We start from the raw sequence: 17,455 nt of genomic DNA, 5'->3' as shown, positions 1-17,455 counted from the left end.
AAAATACAATAATTTAATAATATATTTCGAAAAAAATATTCTAAGCTAACGAATAGGTAGTATAATTATGGGAGAATTTTTAAAATGCCCATTTTCCAATAACGCTTTTATATACATTGATCTTGAATTACGTTTTATCTAGTTTGTTTGTGATTTTGAGCATAATATACATCAAAATTCGGTTTGCTAAATTTATGAATATGGTATGATATATTTGTTCGTCATTCACGTACATATATACACAAATTAAGGAAGAATCTGCTCTTGTTTTCTTCTAGCTATAAAATTAAGTCAGAAGTCAACTATCAACCTCAAACTTATAATTAACCTATACAACTTATTATCACTTGAGATTAGGTAACCCCAAAAATTCCTAGCAAAACCAAACAAAGTAATCCATTATCACCCTTAGAAATTCAAAGAAACGAAGCTAAACCAATTATACCACAAAAAGAGAAGATGAATGAAACTAGAACTAACCTGTAGATTGATTACTCGAAGAAGCCAAGATCGAAGAAGCGATATAATTGAGGGGAATGAAGCCTGGTCCGACGTCATTAACCGTTAAAATCGATCATTCATGTATATATAGACTAATAAATAAAGAAGAGACATAAAATCAAATATAGATCTAAGTTAAGGGCCTCGTGCCAGACAACATTCCCCTCAAAAGAAAAAGCTTCACTGAAGAACATGGACTCCATATAAGAAAACCCTAGCTTTTAACAGAGAGAAAGAGAGAGAGATGAGCTTAATTTATAAACAAACAAAAGTGAAAGAGGAGGAGACAAGAAAGCAATGATGAAAAGAAGAGGGAAGATATTATTAGGAAAAAGATTGTGGAAATGTAGGGGTAAAAAAACAAAAGCTTAATAAAAAGGCAATTCCAAAAAGATAGAAAAATCGAAAAGAACAAACATTTTAAAGTCATAATGATAAAATTTTGATGACTTATTTCCACTTCTTTTTTAGTTCATCTTTGAATCTAATAATAATGTTTTCACATTATTCTAGCTCTTGGAATGAAATGTATGTAAAATAATCTCGGTTAAAGTTAAAAAAGAGAGTCAAATATTTGTTCTTGAATTTATTTGATTTTGAATGATTACTAACTAAAACCTTAAAAGTATATATATGACCGGATCGGTTTTTACCATAATGATGAAAATTTAGTCAAAGTGGCTAATGAGAAAGTCAAAAGAGATTAGTTGAGAAAGGACCCAATATAGGTAGATGAATGAAAGATAAAAAAGAAAGAAGAGAGGTGAATTATTGGAACATGATTAGGTTTGGATCTGATTTATATGTCATTAGAGAGAGAAATAGAGAAATGTCTTCACCGTCCTCATTTACTTCATGTGACAATCACATGCCTCCCATATCTCTCTCACCCACACATACACATATAATAATGATACTTTGAAATACATATTTTAAATTAGTAGTTGACAAATATTCAAATTATCCTTAACCATGCTTCGAATGTGTTTTGTAGATGTTTATGTATTTCGGTATCAAGAACACCATTACTAAAACAAAATTTGAAAGTAATGTTAAATACTCTATAATAACATTTTCGATTTATGAGTTTTTTTTTTAATCTAATAATGCAAAACAAAATCGTTTAACGAATTCACAAAACAATTTTCTAGATTTATTAAAGTCGTTAGCTTCTATTGAGATTTTTTTTTTCTTTAAAAGAAATTAGTTTAAAAATACACTTTTCAAATTGGGTTAAGTTTGTTTAGATGAAATTAAATTGACATACAATAATCTTTTTTTTTTATTCAGATAATACTCGAAAAGGTTTACATACATCTCTCTATCGGAATCTAAACTTTGCTTAAATATCTCCCAAATGGGACTTGAACTAGAAGTTCTAGGAAACACAACCTTTAGAAAATCCTATGAAACACAATCTTTAGAAAAGTCATAGAAAGATATCATAAAAGACCAAAACCACTTGGTCATAGGATTCTACCACTAAGATATGTAACAACATTGTAACTCTTTGATCATATTCACTAATAAATCACCAAAACCGTAAGTCGTATATTTAACCACTTTCAAAATTTATTTTTCATATTTAGAAACTTAAATCGTGTTGTGAGAAACAAATAGATCTAATGTAGATAAAAAGAGTTAAAAAGAAAATTAATAGGCGAATTTGAGAAGACTCATGGATACAATTGGAAAAGTGAACCAAGGAGTGGTGGTCTAGTAATAATGGGGCCAAATCTTTCGTATGTATACAAATACGGGTTATAAATGGAACAGAGGCATATCTCCAACATGAACTGCAGGACTTAATTCACTAGCTGACTCTGCATCCACGACAGGTCGCTGTATGGTTTCACTTAGAATAGACGAGCCATGTCCAAGACCAAGCATTGTGTTGGACGCCGATTACAAGTCTCTTGAGTCTCCTCCCTATGGACAGAACATCGTCCTTCATCTTTCTTCTTGACGGGTTCACATAGTGTCACTGAAACTTGGTTTCCTGCAGCTGTAAGAGAACCAAGTATTGATATGGAGACTCATGGCCATGGTGTCTGACTAAACGAAGCTTGTAACTACAAATCTGTATGATCCCTAGGTGGTTGGGATAGTAAAAGCATGAAGGAAGTGATCAAAGACATTTATTAAAAAGTGTTTTTAAGAATGGTTGAGAGAAGGAAATGTACCTTTGAGAGCCTGGTTTTTTGGTGATGAGAACTTTTGGAAATAGTAACACAATGCTTAAAAACACAGACCATCAATATATAATCACCACCCACTAGTGGAGAGTGGTCAAACAGAAGCCAATCTAAACATGATGAGGCTTGTGTAGCTAACAATACTACACCTAAAGACAATGAGAAGCTTTCTTTAACAAAGACAAGACGAAAATTGAAATTGCAACCAACTCAATGCAAAGCCAGATCACTTCTTCATTCAAGAATATTATCTTATACAGAACCAAGATTACTCGTCCTAGGAATACACAAATCTTATGTCTTGGATAGGAATTTACAACATACCAAATCCACAAAACCAACCCATCAATAGAATAAAAGAGACTAGTTTATTTGTAACCTATGTGTGACTATCTAATAGTCTCATGACAGGCTAAGGAGAAATTCTGAAACTATATTAGCCAAGTTAAAAAAAACCAACGGATATTATAGAAATTCCAAGAAGGCTTGTTCGTTTACATTCTCGTTGATCTACATGAAAATTTTATTCTAAAAGGCAAGATTCATAGGAAAATTGAGCTCTTATAGCTCACTCTTGACCTTAGGATCCCCATTTGGTAACACACTTTGCGATTGGGCCAACCGTTTTGCTTCCTGAATTCGAACAAAAACTAATTGTCACCCTGACATACCATTGTAGAGACAATCTCATATAGGAAAAAGGAAGGTAACAACTTACAGCGGCATAACTAGCACGTATTTCTCTATACGTATCGACTTCATCAGGAAAAGTCTGTTCAAGCTCCTCCAAAAGATGTTTTCTCAAACCCTGTATGAAAAAATGTCCGACTTTAAAATCATGGGTATCCAAATCGAGAGAATCAATAGAACAAAAGGGTCACCTTAAAAGCATCAGTCTTGCCCTTTGTAACTTGATTTCTAGCAATGCAGCTATTATTAAGAACATTCTTTGTAAACTCATCTGGGTTCTTCCCATCATCAATCAAGCTAACATAAACAAAGATATAACATAAGAAAGCAACCTAAAAAACTATCTTCTGGTGAAATCTAAAAAGGACTTGTTCTCACTTAAGAACCTCCATGGGGACTTGAATGTTGCATTTATCAGAAAACTGAGCCATATTATCAAGCTCCATCACAAGACAATTGCTGCATATAAACAAAAATTTCATTCACATAATACTCAAAACAATGGACCAAAAAGTCTCCTGGGAACAAGAAAAATTACAGGCGTTGGAGGAGATCAAGCTGAGAAGCGGGAGTGAAAGAAGAGACGGTGAGTTTTAATTGATGAAGGAGTACTAAAGTTTTCTGATTCGAGTTTATGACTTGGTTCAGATTCTCCTTTGAATCGTCGACGGTTGCAATTGCATTGCTTTCACCAATCCCGGCGATTGTGTTCTGTGCTTGATTCATCACCGATAGCTAGAAACGCGATAAAAACACACGAATTAGGGTTTTGAATCACGGAAACAGAGAGGTTGAGGGAAACAATCGATGTAGATCAAGTTCGATTGAAAAAATTGGATGAAATTTCTGGGGACGATGAAACCCTAAGGACCGCCCACGAAGAAGAAGAAGTTCAGAGAACGTACATGGATTTGAGAAGAAGATTACAGAGAAAAAGTCAAGGTGGTCAAAGAAAATTGACAATCGAGTTTTGAATTTGTTTGTAGTCATTGATGGGCCTTTGGGCCTTTCTATGGTTTTCAAGAGTCAATCATGTCGTTAAGACGTTAACGGTTACTAATGGGTTTATTGTTTTGATTTGTTTAGAACCATCTGGTTAAGTGTAAATCCATGTTCTATAAAGAATGATTCGTAGTGATAGGGCTGGGCTTTTAAACCGAACCGAATGTACCGAACCGAAACCGAAGCAAAAAAAATGAACCGAACCGAACCGAAACTTTGAAAATAATCGAATGGATACTAAATTTGATAACCGAAATAACCGTAACCGAATCGGTACCGAACCAAAATATTTTGGGTAACCGAAATACCCGAAATACAATTATATTTTCGAAATAATTAGTTATTTATAGACCAAATAATCAAAAATACTTGAAAAATCTATAAAAATAGTAAAAATACTCAAAAATATCCAAAAATATTCGAAAATACTCAAAAATAACCGAAATATCCGAAAATATCCTAAGCAAAATAACCGAATGGATACTAAATTTTGAAACCGAAATAACCGGAATCAAACCCAAACCGAACCGAAATTTCAAAATATCCGAATGGATACTAAATTTTAGAACCGAAAACCGAATGGACCCAACCGATAACCGAACAGATAACCGAAAGCCCAGGTCTACGTAGTGAGCTAAAGATTTAACAGGTGTTGGATGTTACTTTGATCGATTTTGAGAAAAGAGCTAAGTGTACTTGAATCCTCATAAACCCCGTAATTGAAATCACCCGTAAACTTGCTCCGTCTCTCGATTTAACAGCATACCTCAAATAGTACTTGATCCGGTCAGCCTCGGTAGAAACGCACCGAAGTGTTTCATAGTGGACTTTTCCCCGAATAGCCTATTCAGAGTTTGAAATGTTTTCCAAACCCAGAATTCCCACACATACGTGATTTTTGTTTTCAGGATGAATCGAACTTGGGTTAGTTTCTTCCAACCTTTCCCCAATTCTCCCTTACCACTAGACCACAGCTGTGTGGGCAATTAACATAAGTTAACCATACATTTAAACGATATAGTAAAACCTCTATAAATTAATAATGTTGGAACCGCAAAATTCTATTAATTTATAGAGGTATTTATTAATTTATAAAGAGATTTTCCTAATTTGGTAAGTTTTTTAAAATTTTTTATGAGAATATAAGCTTCCATTCATTATTTGAAATATCTTTCTAGAACTAATTACAAATAAAAACAATTATCATGTTTAGAAAACAACAGGAACAGTTTTTGATATAGTAAAAATTATTAAAATTAAATTAAAATTAACTAATGTGAGTTTAAGCAAAAAGAAACAATACTAAAATTATATTTCATTAAAGTTATTATATATAATTATAACATATATATATATAGTTGATATTTTATATATGTTTCTATAGAATTTTCAAAAAAATTATTATCTTATTAATTTATCGATTTGTGTCACTTTTTACACTGGTCCTAACTCGGGACCGGAAGAATTTATTAATTTATAGAGATTATTAATTTATCGAGTATTAATTTATAGAGGTTTTACTGTATTTTGAAAATTGAGACTTTTAAAGAAATTTTTATCTATAAGGCTTTTTTATAATGTAACATAACCTGAGTTGGATTCATATTCCAGCTAATCGGATCCGGAGATGATTGTCACGTTGGTGTAGTATGTAATAAGTGGTACATTTTTTATGTATGTGCACGAGAGTTCACATAAACGATCGACACAACACTTCACGAAATCTTTTCCAATTGGTTTCGTTCACTTTTTCATTTTCATATTCATATAAAGTGAAATCAAGCAGATAACATTTGGTTTCGTTGGTTTTGAACTTCACAAATAGAAAATGGTTTTAGTAAATAGAAAAAGAAGAAAAAAAAAAAAAGACAAAAAGAGTAATCTATGTTCACAAATAGCACTTGATTATAACAGTGAATCTTTGCAAAAAAGTTAAAAAAACTTTCAAGAAACTGATCCATCCAAAATACACTATCTTGTCTTCACTCTACAAAATTCCTGTCATTACTCTCTCGAACCCTTTCTCTTTTCGAATCTTCCCACTTTGTTCCATCTTCTCCTTCTTCTTCTCTCTTCAATGTTTCCACTCTCACAAAATCTCCATGACTACAAAACGTATAGACAGAGATTTCCCATCTTCCGACGATCCTTCCGCCGCCGCTAAACGCCGTGTCAACGACATCGAATTCCCCGAAGAAACACTCGAAAACGACGGTGCCGCCGCCGCAATCAAACTCCTTAGCTTACTCCTCCAATGCGCTGAATACGTTGCTACTAATCATCTCCGTGAAGCTTCAACACTCTTATCCGAAATCTCCGAGATATGTTCTCCGTTCGGTTCTTCGCCGGAGCGTGTCGTCGCTTACTTCGCACAAGCGCTACAAACGCGCGTGATCAGCTCTTACCTCTCCGGCGCGTGTACTCCACTCTCAGAGAAGCCACTCACTGTTGTTCAGTCTCAGAGACTCTTCTCCGCCTTGCAGACTTTTAACTCCGTTAGTCCTCTGATCAAATTCTCACATTTCACGGCGAATCAAGCGATTTTTCAGGCGCTTGACGGTGAAGATTCCGTTCATATCATCGATCTCGATGTTATGCAAGGTCTTCAATGGCCGGCTCTGTTTCACATCCTCGCTTCACGTCCTCGAAAACTCCGATCAATTCGAATCACCGGATTTGGTTCCTCCTCCGATCTCCTCGCTTCCACTGGCCGGAGACTCGCCGATTTCGCATCATCGTTAAACCTGCCTTTCGAATTCCATCCAATTGAAGGAAAAATCGGAAACCTAATCGATCCGAGTCAACTCGGGACGAGACAAGGGGAAGCTGTGGTGGTTCACTGGATGCAACACCGGTTATACGACGTCACCGGGAACGATCTCGAGACGTTGGAGATTCTACGGAGGTTGAAACCGAATCTGATTACGGTGGTGGAGCAAGAATTGAGCTACGACGATGGAGGAAGCTTTTTAGGAGGATTCGTGGAGGCTTTGCATTATTATAGCGCGTTGTTCGACGCGCTTGGAGATGGATTGGGTGAGGAGAGTGGAGAGAGGTTCACGGTGGAGCAGATTGTTTTGGCGACGGAGATAAGGAATATTGTGGCGCATGGAGGAAGGAGGAGGAGGAGGATGAAGTGGAAAGAGGAGCTGAATCGGGTCGGGTTTAGACCCGTTTCGCTTCGGGGTAACCCGGCGATGCAAGCGGGTTTGTTGTTGGGTATGTTACCGTGGAATGGATATACTTTGGTTGAAGAGAATGGAACCCTCCGTCTTGGTTGGAAGGATCTCTCGCTTTTGACTGCCTCTGCCTGGAAATCTCAGCCGTTCGATTGATTTTCTTTATTTTTAAACAGTTTTTATTACTATTATTTTTTATTTAAAAGAATAATGCAAAGTGGATAAAATTTGGGAAAAATATCGTTAAAATCCCCAACTTATTCAAAATGTTGATTTAAATCCTCAACTCATGACGAAACGAAATAAATATCAAACTTATGTTGACTTTCCAAATAAATATTAAACTTATGTTAACTTTCCAAATAAACACCAAACTTTCATTGACTTTCCAAATAAATATCAAACTTCCGTTGACCTGACCATATAGGTACGACGTTAAGTGGGTTAATAAATCTTTAACTCATGACAAAACGAAATAAATATCAAACTTATGTTGACTTTTCAAATAAATATCAAATTTATGTTGACTTTCCAAATAAATATCAAACTTCCGTTGACCTGGCCATATTAGGTACGACGTTAAGTGGGTTAATAGATCTCATTAACGGAGGTAATTTTCTGTTAACATATATGTTAATTGATAACGACATTGTTTCATATAACAACAAAACGACGTCGTTTTGTCGTAACGATTGAATTAAATCCCTAAAGTCAATCTTAGATCCCCAAATCGAGCAAAATCCCTAACCCTAAATAGAGTATGATTTGAAACTCGGGATTTTATTGAACAGTTACGACAACACGAAACAACGTATACGTACATGTGTTAATCGAAATGACACAACTTTACGAACAGACACAACTATACGTACGTACATTCGTGACTCTTACGTAAATAACTAACTTATATGAATACGACTTAGATGAGATTTGATTATAGTTCAACAATACTGTCATTTTTAATTAGTGGATCTGTTAACAGAAAATTAATCCCGTTAACATTGTCTGTTAACTCACTTAACGTCATGCCTAATATGGCCAAGTCAATGAAAGTTTGGTGTTTATTTGGAAAGTCAACATAAGTTTAATATTTATTTGGAAAGTCAACATAAGTTTGATATTTATTTCGTTTCTTCGTGAGTTGAGGATTTAAATCAACGTTTTGAATAAGTTGAGGATTTTAATGACATTTTTCCCGATAAAATTTACTTTAATCGTTACGGATATTAAAATTTACTATTATTTTTTTTTTGCATCTAATATTACAATTTTTTTTCTTACAACATCAAGTTTTAAACGTAAAAATTTAACTAAAATTTAGTTTAAAGATAAGATTTAGGTGATAAATATTTTGAAATCAAAACATGATTGGTAAAAAACTAGTTATTCTTACACGTGTTATACTTTTTTTTTTCTCTCTCTCATAAGTCATAACATCACATAATTTATATGAACATGTAAGATAAAAATCAAATACTAAAGTTTCTTTTACCAAAAAAAAAAAAAAAAAAATACTAAAGTTTATTAATGTGAACAACTTATATCAACATATATAACTATGAAATCAAAATTGTTTGTAACATTTTACAAAATCTATATATTTATCTATATCCTCCCTCTTATCTTTTTTTTTTCTACTGCAATTGTGAGTTCCATAAGTTGTATTCATAGTTTGATTGTGAAAATCAGAGTTTATTAAAAAAAATCAAAAAGCTTTTTTTTTTTTGTTTCAAACACATCTTTGTTCATTTACTACTCCTTAATAATGAATGTTTTATACACAGTTACACACCATCAAATACTTTTATTGTCGTATTTGTTTCAGGTGATCAAGACTATATTCACGCTAATGCAGCACCTCAGCTACAAATACAATAATTGATTTCTCAAAAAATTCATTTTACTTCATTTTACTAGCTGCACAAACTTCTATTTATCACATTCAGAGGCAAATGAACAATGTTCTCCACAACATTCAGGATATTCCTCTCTCAAGTATTTTCAATTTCATCGATAGAGAGATCCATAATACTATAACCGGTAGAAAGCATAGAAAGAGATGGAAAAAGCTTATGCTTCTTTGGATTCGATAACTTGGATTCTCCATTTCCTTTCAAAATGGATTGTAATTTTGTTTATATTTATTTTGCCAAGATTACTTTATTTTTAGGTAATTGCTTTATAATACCTAACATTTATTTGATACCATATTTACAATTTAGAAAGAAAGTGAAAACCCAAAAACCAAAAAAAAAAAAACACCATTATTTTGGAAAAAAAAAAGAAATGACCCAACTGTATGAAGGCCCAATAAATAAGTGGGCCCAAATTTCTATAAACGACCATCGACTTTTTCAATAATCAATTTCTTTCTTCAATTCAACAAGCATAGCAAATTGCTATGATTACTCTGAGAATCAGAAGAAGAAACCTTGGTGAACAAAATCCCTAGTTTTGGGATGATGTTTCCACGTCTACGATTGACGAAGGTCTTCTTCTCCCCGATCCTCGCCGGCAAATGGATCGTCTTTGCCGACGGTAGCAGCGGTGGCGGCGCCGGTAGAAATGGCTACTACGGCGGCTTATGGTCGTCGGCTATTGTTCCTTCCAATGTTGGTTTAGCTGTCGCTGTCACCGTCATGGCCGTGGCCGTTGCTTTCACCGTCTACTCTCGTAGGTATACACACAAAAAGATCTGAATTTATGTTCTAATCGATTTCTTCAAAGCTTAAGAAGCAAAGCTTGTTCACTACTTAGTTAAGTAGTCATTTGGTTACCCAGAGATTGGTTCTTGCTTCTTTGTTACCTCTCCAATTTGAGACTGGATCCTCATGCCTTTAGTTTCGAAGAATTCTCTGTTAGTTAGGTCATTGTGATTGAGCTCTTGGTCCAATGTTAGTTGCTAATTCGTAAGACTCTCAGGCTGAACTTTGTCCTGGCCATATTCTGTATTCATAGACTTTGATGCTTATTATGATCTTGAGGCTCCAATCACTAAAGGTTTTTATAGTATTATGAGAGAAAATGTAACCGATGTTTAACGTTTGCTTTTAGGTTGTTTGTTGGGTTTTCTTTTGTATGTCATGTTCTCTTGGTTAGTATAGAACAAGCGGAGTGATTTTCTAGGAAGGGTGGGGAACTCTGAAACTTCCATGTATAAACTCCTTAAAGAACTCTCGATAATCAACTCCACAAGCTTTGTATTTGTGTTTCTTCTTTTGCAACTTTATCAGACACACAAGCTTTTTTTTTGCTAAATCTCTTACCATCGAACTCAGAAATCTCTTTTTATTGTTATGACTCTTTCTACAACCCAAGCAATGAAAATATTTTGTATAGGTTCTGCATAATAAATATGCATATCATGAACAGTTGAAATCTTATAAATGCAGCCTGATATAGATTTATGTCTCTGGTCCTTTTATTTTGTTCTAATTCTTGGCATCTCTTGGGCTGTTTCTGTATATAACGATGAAGTGGTTAAGAGTCTTAGGTCTTCTGTTGTGTGTTAGAACTCCATTGATACTTGCAATTCTTTTAACATATATGAACATAGCACATAACATGTAAGATTTAGCCTGTCTTATTTGTTCAAAAAAAGCTTTTGTCACTACATTTGGTTTGGTTTATGTTTTTCTTTCTAAATTTACTGGACGAAGTTGCTCATTCTTTGCTCATCCACTTCTTCAGAGGAGGCATTGGATCACCTTGGTCACTGAGGAGAAGAAAGCGTGTTCTTCAACCTAAGCAGTGGAATGCTTTTTTCACAGAGGAAGGGCGACTCAGTGATGGAGGTGCATTTCTGAAGAAAGTTCGTAGTGGGGTATGTTGCTAAATAAGAAAACAGTTCTGAATGAATGAGTGTTTCTGTAGTTGATAACCTTGTGACACTCTGATCTTTACCAAATTTCCCCATATGCCTTGATATAGAAATTCTTAATTTTGTTTCAGGGTGTACATCCAAGCATTAGACCAGAAGTTTGGCCGTTTCTCCTTGGAGTGTAAGAATCAGCATCTTTGTCACTGTTCCTTGTTATATGTATACTTTTATCTTTTGCCGCTGCCGTGGTGATATTTTGTTCGGCCTTATGTTCATAGTCATGCATGTTTTTAAATGTTCAAGTGTATTTTTTTCTTTGGGGTTGGCTATTGATGTTATATAGGTTTAAGGTTGAATAAATAGTGCAACAGCAAAGCATTCATTAACTAGGAGATGGGAGAGTTGCCTTAAGGTTTTTCTTCCAAGAGATTTATAAGATTAGTCCTAGTTTTGCCATACCAAAACTCCACCAGCCGTCGCTCTACATTGCATTTAATTTGATAATGAACCTTGTGTAAGTTGTTAGTATTCTTTATCATCCCGACACATTGTAACCTTATTCTACTTACCTCTCACAGGTATGATTTAAACAGCACCAAAGAAGAAGAGACTCTATTCGACAACTGAAACAGTACGTTCGCTTGGCTTCTCAACTTTCTACCAATATTACGTTTCCCATTTTTCTCTGTTTTTTAGGTGGCAGCCGGTTATCAACTTGCTCAATGTGTTGATAAAACTAGGAATAAGAAGTCGTAGTTTGGATCTCCTATCACTTAGATTTCGTGTTAGTTTGTAAGTAACTTCTTTAATATCTGAAAATCCTGCAGGACGGAATATGAAAACCTGCGGAGACAGTGTCGTGAGATTCATGAACGCAATGAAAATGGCTGCGACTCAAAGCAGACAGCTCAGAGCAGCAACACTGAAGACAGTCAGGTTCTTGATTCCCATGATATTGAGGAAGTCGAGAGTTCCACAAGATCCATCACCGTAGAAGAATCAGAGAAGTTGAATTCTGAATCGATTATGCAGGATGAGATCTGTGAAAAGAGCGATATCACCACTGACGATGCTGCTGGTAATGACTCAGACTCAACCAACCCTGACGAAACCGAGACTTCACCTCTTCTAGCTAACGAAGAAGTAGAAAGCCACAATACTGTTAACCAAGAAAAAGACAATTCGTCTCCATCATCAAAGCCAAAATCTCAGGCAGCGGAGGAGGATTTCATGTCAACGTGGCAGAGAATTATTCGCCTAGATGCCGTGAGAGCAAATGACGAATGGGTGCCCTACTCACCGTCTCAAGCTGCTGTTTCTGAGACAAAAGCCCGAGGAATAGCCATACAGGTTGGTCTCAATGACTATGACCACTTGGAACCCTGCCGGATATTCCATGCAGCCCGCCTGGTCGGTATCCTTGAAGCCTACGCAGTCTACGATCCAGAAATCGGTTACTGTCAAGGAATGAGCGACTTACTATCTCCTTTAATCGCAGTGATGGAAGATGACGTCTTAGCATTCTGGTGCTTTGTCGGGTTCATGAGTAAAGCAAGGCATAATTTCCGGCTAGACGAGGTTGGAATCAGGCGACAACTCTCAATGGTATCGAAAATCATTAAAGTTAAAGACATTCACTTGTACCGACACTTGGAGAACCTTGAAGCAGCAGACTGCTTCTTTGTATACCGTATGGTGGTAGTTCTGTTCAGACGAGAACTAACCTTTGAGCAGACGCTGTGTCTCTGGGAAGTAATGTGGGCGGATCAAGCCGCAATAAGAACTGGGATTGCAAAGGCGACTTCTGGGAGAATCCGGTTACGAGCACCACCAACAGAAGATTTGTTACTTTATGCGATAGCAGCGAGTGTGTTGCAGAGGAGAAAAACAATCATAGAGAAATACAGTGGGATGGATGAGATAATGAAGGAATGTAACAGCATGGCTGGTCATCTTGATGTTTGGAAACTTCTAGACGATGCTCATGACTTAGTCGTCAAACTTCACGACAAGATCTAAGACTTATATCTCTCACTCTTGTTCTATCTCTTACTTGTTTGTTGCACTCTTTGTTATTGTTACATAAAATGTGATAAAATAAAATAAAAAACACATCGTCCTAAAACGCTTCAAAATGTCTTCATTATTGCTAAAATTCAAATGAAGAAATTAGCCAAAGAGAACCCGCTGAGGCAAAAAGAAGGATTTGACTTTATTTGGTTTTAGGAGCCTCTAGTTGAGCTAGAGGTTTAACCGTAACAAACCATTTCTTCGTTTTTTCAATTTCCAGAACATCATCAGATCTCTCTTCTTCTTCTTCCTCTTCAGACTTTAGATTTATTTTGTGATCAGTCTTCTGACTATAACATACTGCGATCTTTGTTCAGCTTCTCTAATGGCGGATAATGTTGAAGAGCCTCAATTGCAAAATGGAGCGGCACCAGCTGAGTCTGAAATCGAGCAGAATCCGACTCCGGAACCACAACTCCAAACTGAGCCCAAACTTACCGAAGAAATTCCGGAAATAGAAACGGATGTGAAGCCGGAGGAAGTACAATCGGAGGTAACAGATGCGAAGCCGGAGGAAGTACAATCTGAGGTTAAGCCGGAGGAAGTACAATCTGTGGTAACCGATGCGAAACCGGAGTTAACCGATGTCGATCTGTCTCCGGGAGGATCTGAGGAGATCCCGATCCAGTCGAGGGAGGTGAATCAGGAATCTTCTTCCATTGATCAGGAATCTACTTCTGTTCTGAAGAAAGAAGATGATGGGAACAAGACATTTACCATGAGAGAGTTGCTTAGCGAATTAAAAAGCGAGGAAGGAGATGGGACTCCTCACAGTTCTGCTTCTCCCTTTAGGTTTCTTCTCTCTTTCTCTTTAAATTTCAGCTGATTTGAGTTGAATTGTATAATTTGATCATGTATGTAACTACTATTTGGAAATTGGTTAACTTTGTTTGTGCTTTTGTCTTATACTCTTATGATTTTGCTCAGTCGAGAAAGTGCTTCTCAACCAGCGGAGAACAATCCTGCAATGGATCTGATTAACAGGATCCAAGTTACCGACGAAGAGGGTCGATCCCGCCAGCGTGTTCTTGCATTTGCTGCCCGCAAGTATGTAACACTTATGATCTCCTGTTTAAGTTTAGATGAGAAATGAAAGTTAGTTGATTGCTTGACCAATGAATTAGATTGTTGTTTTTTGTTTGGAACTTATGCCCTCATAGACAGGTTTGATAGATTCAGAGATTTAGTAAAATAGTTCCATTGAGCGTATTGCTCATTGGTAGGCTTGGTATGTTATGTTTGTGCTGTTTCGGGCGGTGAAGTTATATAAGCTGTAACTTTGTAGGTATGCAAGTGCGATAGAGAGAAATCCAGATGATCATGATGCATTATACAACTGGGCACTTATTCTCCAGGTTTGGTTTCTTTTCGAGTATTTAGCAGTTTTCTCTTTCAATCCCTTTCTCGGTCGCTCTTTCTCTCTTATATGTGATTAGCTTTCGTTAGACATTTTCATATGAACGTGAGTTAAGGATGTGGGTTTGAATTTGAATTTGCCTAGAACTAGCTTGTAAGTTGTGTAAATTGTTGAAGGAAAGAATCGAAAGATAAACAGAAATAAGAAGCTGAAACATACATCCAAAATTCATAAAACACTGGGCATGAGATAAAAGTATTTCTGTAAGAGCTTAGAAGTGTCTGTCTTTGGGGACATCTGAACATTTTTCGTTCATATGCGTTTACTGGAAACAATGCTGTATTCATCACTTCACTTACCATATGTTCTCCACAGGAAAGTGCTGATAATGTCAGTGCAGATTCTGTTTCACCTTCTAAAGATGATTTGCTTGAGGAAGCTTGTAAGAAGTACGATGAGGCAACCCGTCTCTGCCCGACGCTTTATGATGTATGTATTATTAGGATTATATATCTGATTAGTTTTGTTTCTGGTTTATGTAACTGAAAATGCAATATAATGGCTTTCAGTTCATAATAAATGGCTTCAACGTTTATGTATGGCGTGTGTGATTCTTTGACAGGCTTACTACAACTGGGCTATCGCAATCTCTGATAGAGCAAAGATGCGTGGTCGCACAAAGGAGGCCGAAGAACTATGGGAACAGGTAAGTAATATTTCATATAATATCAGGACTGACAGCACCTTATCCTGCTAAGTGTGAAAACTAAATATTATCGTTGTTTGATCTCAACTTCTAATTCTAAAGAACTGTGTGTTTAACATTCTGATTTCAGGCGACTAATAACTATGAAAAAGCTGTCCAGCTCAATTGGAACAGCTCCCAGGTATGGTCCTTTCATCTACTTCATCTGATATACGAAACTTCACAATACTGTCTCTTCAGAATCAAACCTTTGTCAACTATATGATGTCCTTTTTAAGCCTGTGTCGTCAATTGGTTAGTTCTATTTTGCAGTCTTTTGATTACCAATTATCAAATTCTGCAGGCATTAAACAACTGGGGACTGGCGCTACAGGTAACTGAGTGACATGTGTTTAATCTCCATGATATGTTATCACATAAAAAATGTGTTTTCCTAAATATTAAGATGCTAAAAACTTAGGATATTCCTTGTGTATTGTCATTAGGAACTCAGTCAAATCGTTCCTGCTAGGGAGAAGGAAAAAGTTGTCAGAACTGCCATTAGCAAGGTGCTTATTCGTCTTTCGAACTAATGTAAACCTTGCATTTGATCTGCACGATTAATATCTTATTGTCCCTTTTTACTTGTTTTACCAAACAGTTTCGGGCGGCGATCAGGTTGCAATTTGATTTCCATCGAGCCATATACAACCTTGGAACTGTTCTGGTAAGTTTCAATCCTTTCACATCATAACTCTTTACATACAGGATTATAATTTCAATCCAGTTAATTAACCTCTGCGGATTCTTCTCACATATACAGTATGGATTAGCAGAAGACACACTTAGAACCGGGGGTTCAGGCAACGGCAAAGACATGCCTCCCGGTGAGTTATACAGCCAATCTGCCATCTACATTGCTGCAGCTCATTCGTTGAAGCCAAGTTACTCGGTAAGCCTACTATATCTATTGTGTTGGAATCAAAAATGTTTGAGGCATATTTCTATAAGATTGAATGCCAGACTTAGTTTCATCGCTTCACCGCCTTTGGGTTAGGCTGATCCTTTTACTGGTCCAGGTTTACAGCAGTGCTTTGAGACTCGTTCGCTCCATGGTACATCCCTACTTTCACTACGTTTTGATGACCCAATCACTTCGCACAATCAAGTTGATTTATTTGTGGAAATGACCAAAAGTAAAATTGAGTTTATTTTGGCAGCTACCTCTACCACATCTTAAAGTTGGATATCTAACTGCAGCACCTGTGGGAAACTCACTCGCTCCTCACAGTGATTGGAAACGCACAGAGTTTGAACTCAATCACGAGAGGCTTCTACAGGTACTCTCTCAGCGCCAAAAGATGATGGATAATGTTTCTTCAGAGATTTTAAAGTCACTGCTGGCTTGTAGGTACTGAAACCTGAACCAAGAGAAATGGGACGAAACCTGTCAGGAAAACCAGAGACAATGAGCACAAATGTGGAGAGGAAGACGGTAAAAGTGAATATTACAGAGATTGTGTCAGTGACGCCTTGTGCTGATCTCACTCTACCTCCCGGTGCTGGTCTCTGCATTGATACCATTCATGGCCCAGTCTTCCTGGTTAGTCTCCAATCCTGATTTTTGGTTTAAGATCTGTTGGTTTGGTTTTGGTTATGATATGGTAAAAGTATAACCAAATGAATTTGCATAACAGGTTGCAGATTCATGGGAGTCTTTAGATGGATGGCTTGACGCAATTCGTTTGGTTTACACAATTTATGCGAGAGGGAAGAGTGATGTTTTAGCCGGTATTATCACCGGTTAATAAATACTTCACTTATATAATTTATTTTGCCTTTTTTTATCCATAGTTTTGTGATCTTAGCAGAAATTCTCATTTTCAAACATGCTGATCTTTTTTTTTGGGACCGTTTTTCTTATTTACATCGAATACAATTTATAAAGATATGTGA

General features: G+C 36.2%; 5 protein-coding genes and 1 long non-coding RNA gene across 8 annotated transcripts; 4 read left to right on the top strand and 2 right to left on the bottom strand.

Annotated features, from left to right (window-relative positions):
• Nucleotides 1-189: 189 nt before the first annotated feature.
• Nucleotides 190-890, bottom strand: LOC110226758. Its single transcript, XR_002330680.1, has 2 exons — nucleotides 481-890; nucleotides 190-373 (listed from the first exon to the last, which is right to left on the bottom strand). It is a non-coding gene; the product is annotated as an uncharacterized LOC110226758 (long non-coding RNA).
• A 1,250-nt stretch (nucleotides 891-2,140) lies between these two features.
• LOC9306680 (mediator of RNA polymerase II transcription subunit 10a) lies at nucleotides 2,141-4,381 on the bottom strand. 3 transcript variants are annotated; one of them, XR_002330829.1, is made up of 6 exons: nucleotides 3,925-4,285; nucleotides 3,765-3,845; nucleotides 3,578-3,683; nucleotides 3,415-3,504; nucleotides 2,685-3,329; nucleotides 2,141-2,506 (listed from the first exon to the last, which is right to left on the bottom strand). XR_002330829.1 is itself a non-coding variant. In XM_021019926.1 (6 exons), exons 2-6 carry the CDS (start codon nucleotides 4,110-4,112, stop codon nucleotides 3,258-3,260), a joined length of 537 nt encoding a protein of 178 aa, XP_020875585.1. In that variant the 5' UTR covers nucleotides 4,113-4,121; nucleotides 4,292-4,381; the 3' UTR covers nucleotides 2,141-3,257. The 3 variants fall into 3 exon arrangements, 2 of the variants coding, with proteins under 2 accessions (XP_020875585.1, XP_020875584.1); XM_021019926.1 differs by adding an exon at nucleotides 4,292-4,381 and having other exon boundaries at nucleotides 2,141-3,329; nucleotides 3,925-4,121; XM_021019925.1 differs by having other exon boundaries at nucleotides 2,141-3,329.
• Nucleotides 2,227-2,556, top strand: LOC110226557. The gene is given in 3 exon segments (XM_021018499.1): nucleotides 2,227-2,247; nucleotides 2,367-2,468; nucleotides 2,470-2,556. Coding segments are annotated over 3 exon segments (210 nt in total).
• Nucleotides 4,382-6,159: 1,778 nt separating the features above from the next.
• LOC9306679 (scarecrow-like protein 23) lies at nucleotides 6,160-7,758 on the top strand. The gene has a single exon (XM_021019531.1). The coding sequence runs from the start codon at nucleotides 6,491-6,493 to the stop codon at nucleotides 7,721-7,723; it is 1,233 nt and encodes a 410-aa protein (XP_020875190.1). The 5' UTR covers nucleotides 6,160-6,490; the 3' UTR covers nucleotides 7,724-7,758.
• A 2,166-nt stretch (nucleotides 7,759-9,924) lies between these two features.
• On the top strand, nucleotides 9,925-13,512 carry LOC9306678 (small G protein signaling modulator 1). The gene is given in 6 exon segments (XM_021016433.1): nucleotides 9,925-10,244; nucleotides 11,258-11,390; nucleotides 11,519-11,568; nucleotides 11,966-11,988; nucleotides 11,991-12,018; nucleotides 12,215-13,512. Coding segments are annotated over 6 exon segments (1,644 nt in total). The 5' UTR covers nucleotides 9,925-10,026; the 3' UTR covers nucleotides 13,407-13,512.
• A 156-nt stretch (nucleotides 13,513-13,668) lies between these two features.
• On the top strand, nucleotides 13,669-17,426 carry LOC9306677. The gene is made up of 14 exons (XM_021016432.1): nucleotides 13,669-14,249; nucleotides 14,385-14,504; nucleotides 14,743-14,812; nucleotides 15,190-15,303; nucleotides 15,437-15,520; nucleotides 15,651-15,701; nucleotides 15,864-15,893; nucleotides 16,006-16,068; nucleotides 16,161-16,226; nucleotides 16,323-16,451; nucleotides 16,579-16,614; nucleotides 16,720-16,839; nucleotides 16,911-17,102; nucleotides 17,197-17,426. Exons 1-14 carry the CDS (start codon nucleotides 13,783-13,785, stop codon nucleotides 17,305-17,307), a joined length of 1,653 nt encoding a protein of 550 aa, XP_020872091.1. The 5' UTR covers nucleotides 13,669-13,782; the 3' UTR covers nucleotides 17,308-17,426.
• Nucleotides 17,427-17,455: the final 29 nt, after the last annotated feature.

Source organism: Arabidopsis lyrata, assembly GCF_000004255.2.
Source record: "Arabidopsis lyrata subsp. lyrata unplaced genomic scaffold ARALYscaffold_7, whole genome shotgun sequence".
Taxonomy (NCBI): Eukaryota; Viridiplantae; Streptophyta; class Magnoliopsida; order Brassicales; family Brassicaceae; genus Arabidopsis; species Arabidopsis lyrata.
The sequence above is the reverse complement of the archived record's forward strand: the minus strand, read 5'-3'. Positions and strand labels throughout refer to the sequence as shown.

Excerpts from the sequence above, each read along its gene's own strand:
- LOC9306680 (XM_021019926.1), bottom strand. The coding sequence starts at position 4,112 with ATGAATCAAGCACAGAACACAATCGCCGGGATTGGTGAAAGCAATGCA. Across the intron at positions 3,684-3,764 it reads GTCCCCATGGAGGTTCTTAA|CTTGATTGATGATGGGAAGA; the intron begins GTGAGAACAAGT and ends TGTTTATGTTAG. Across the intron at positions 3,505-3,577 it reads GCAAGACTGATGCTTTTAAG|GGTTTGAGAAAACATCTTTT; the intron begins GTGACCCTTTTG and ends TTTTTCATACAG.
- LOC9306679 (XM_021019531.1), top strand. The coding sequence starts at position 6,491 with ATGACTACAAAACGTATAGACAGAGATTTCCCATCTTCCGACGATCCT.
- LOC9306677 (XM_021016432.1), top strand. The coding sequence starts at position 13,783 with ATGGCGGATAATGTTGAAGAGCCTCAATTGCAAAATGGAGCGGCACCA. Across the intron at positions 14,505-14,742 it reads CTTGCATTTGCTGCCCGCAA|GTATGCAAGTGCGATAGAGA; the intron begins GTATGTAACACT and ends GTAACTTTGTAG. Across the intron at positions 16,840-16,910 it reads ATCACGAGAGGCTTCTACAG|GTACTGAAACCTGAACCAAG; the intron begins GTACTCTCTCAG and ends GCTGGCTTGTAG.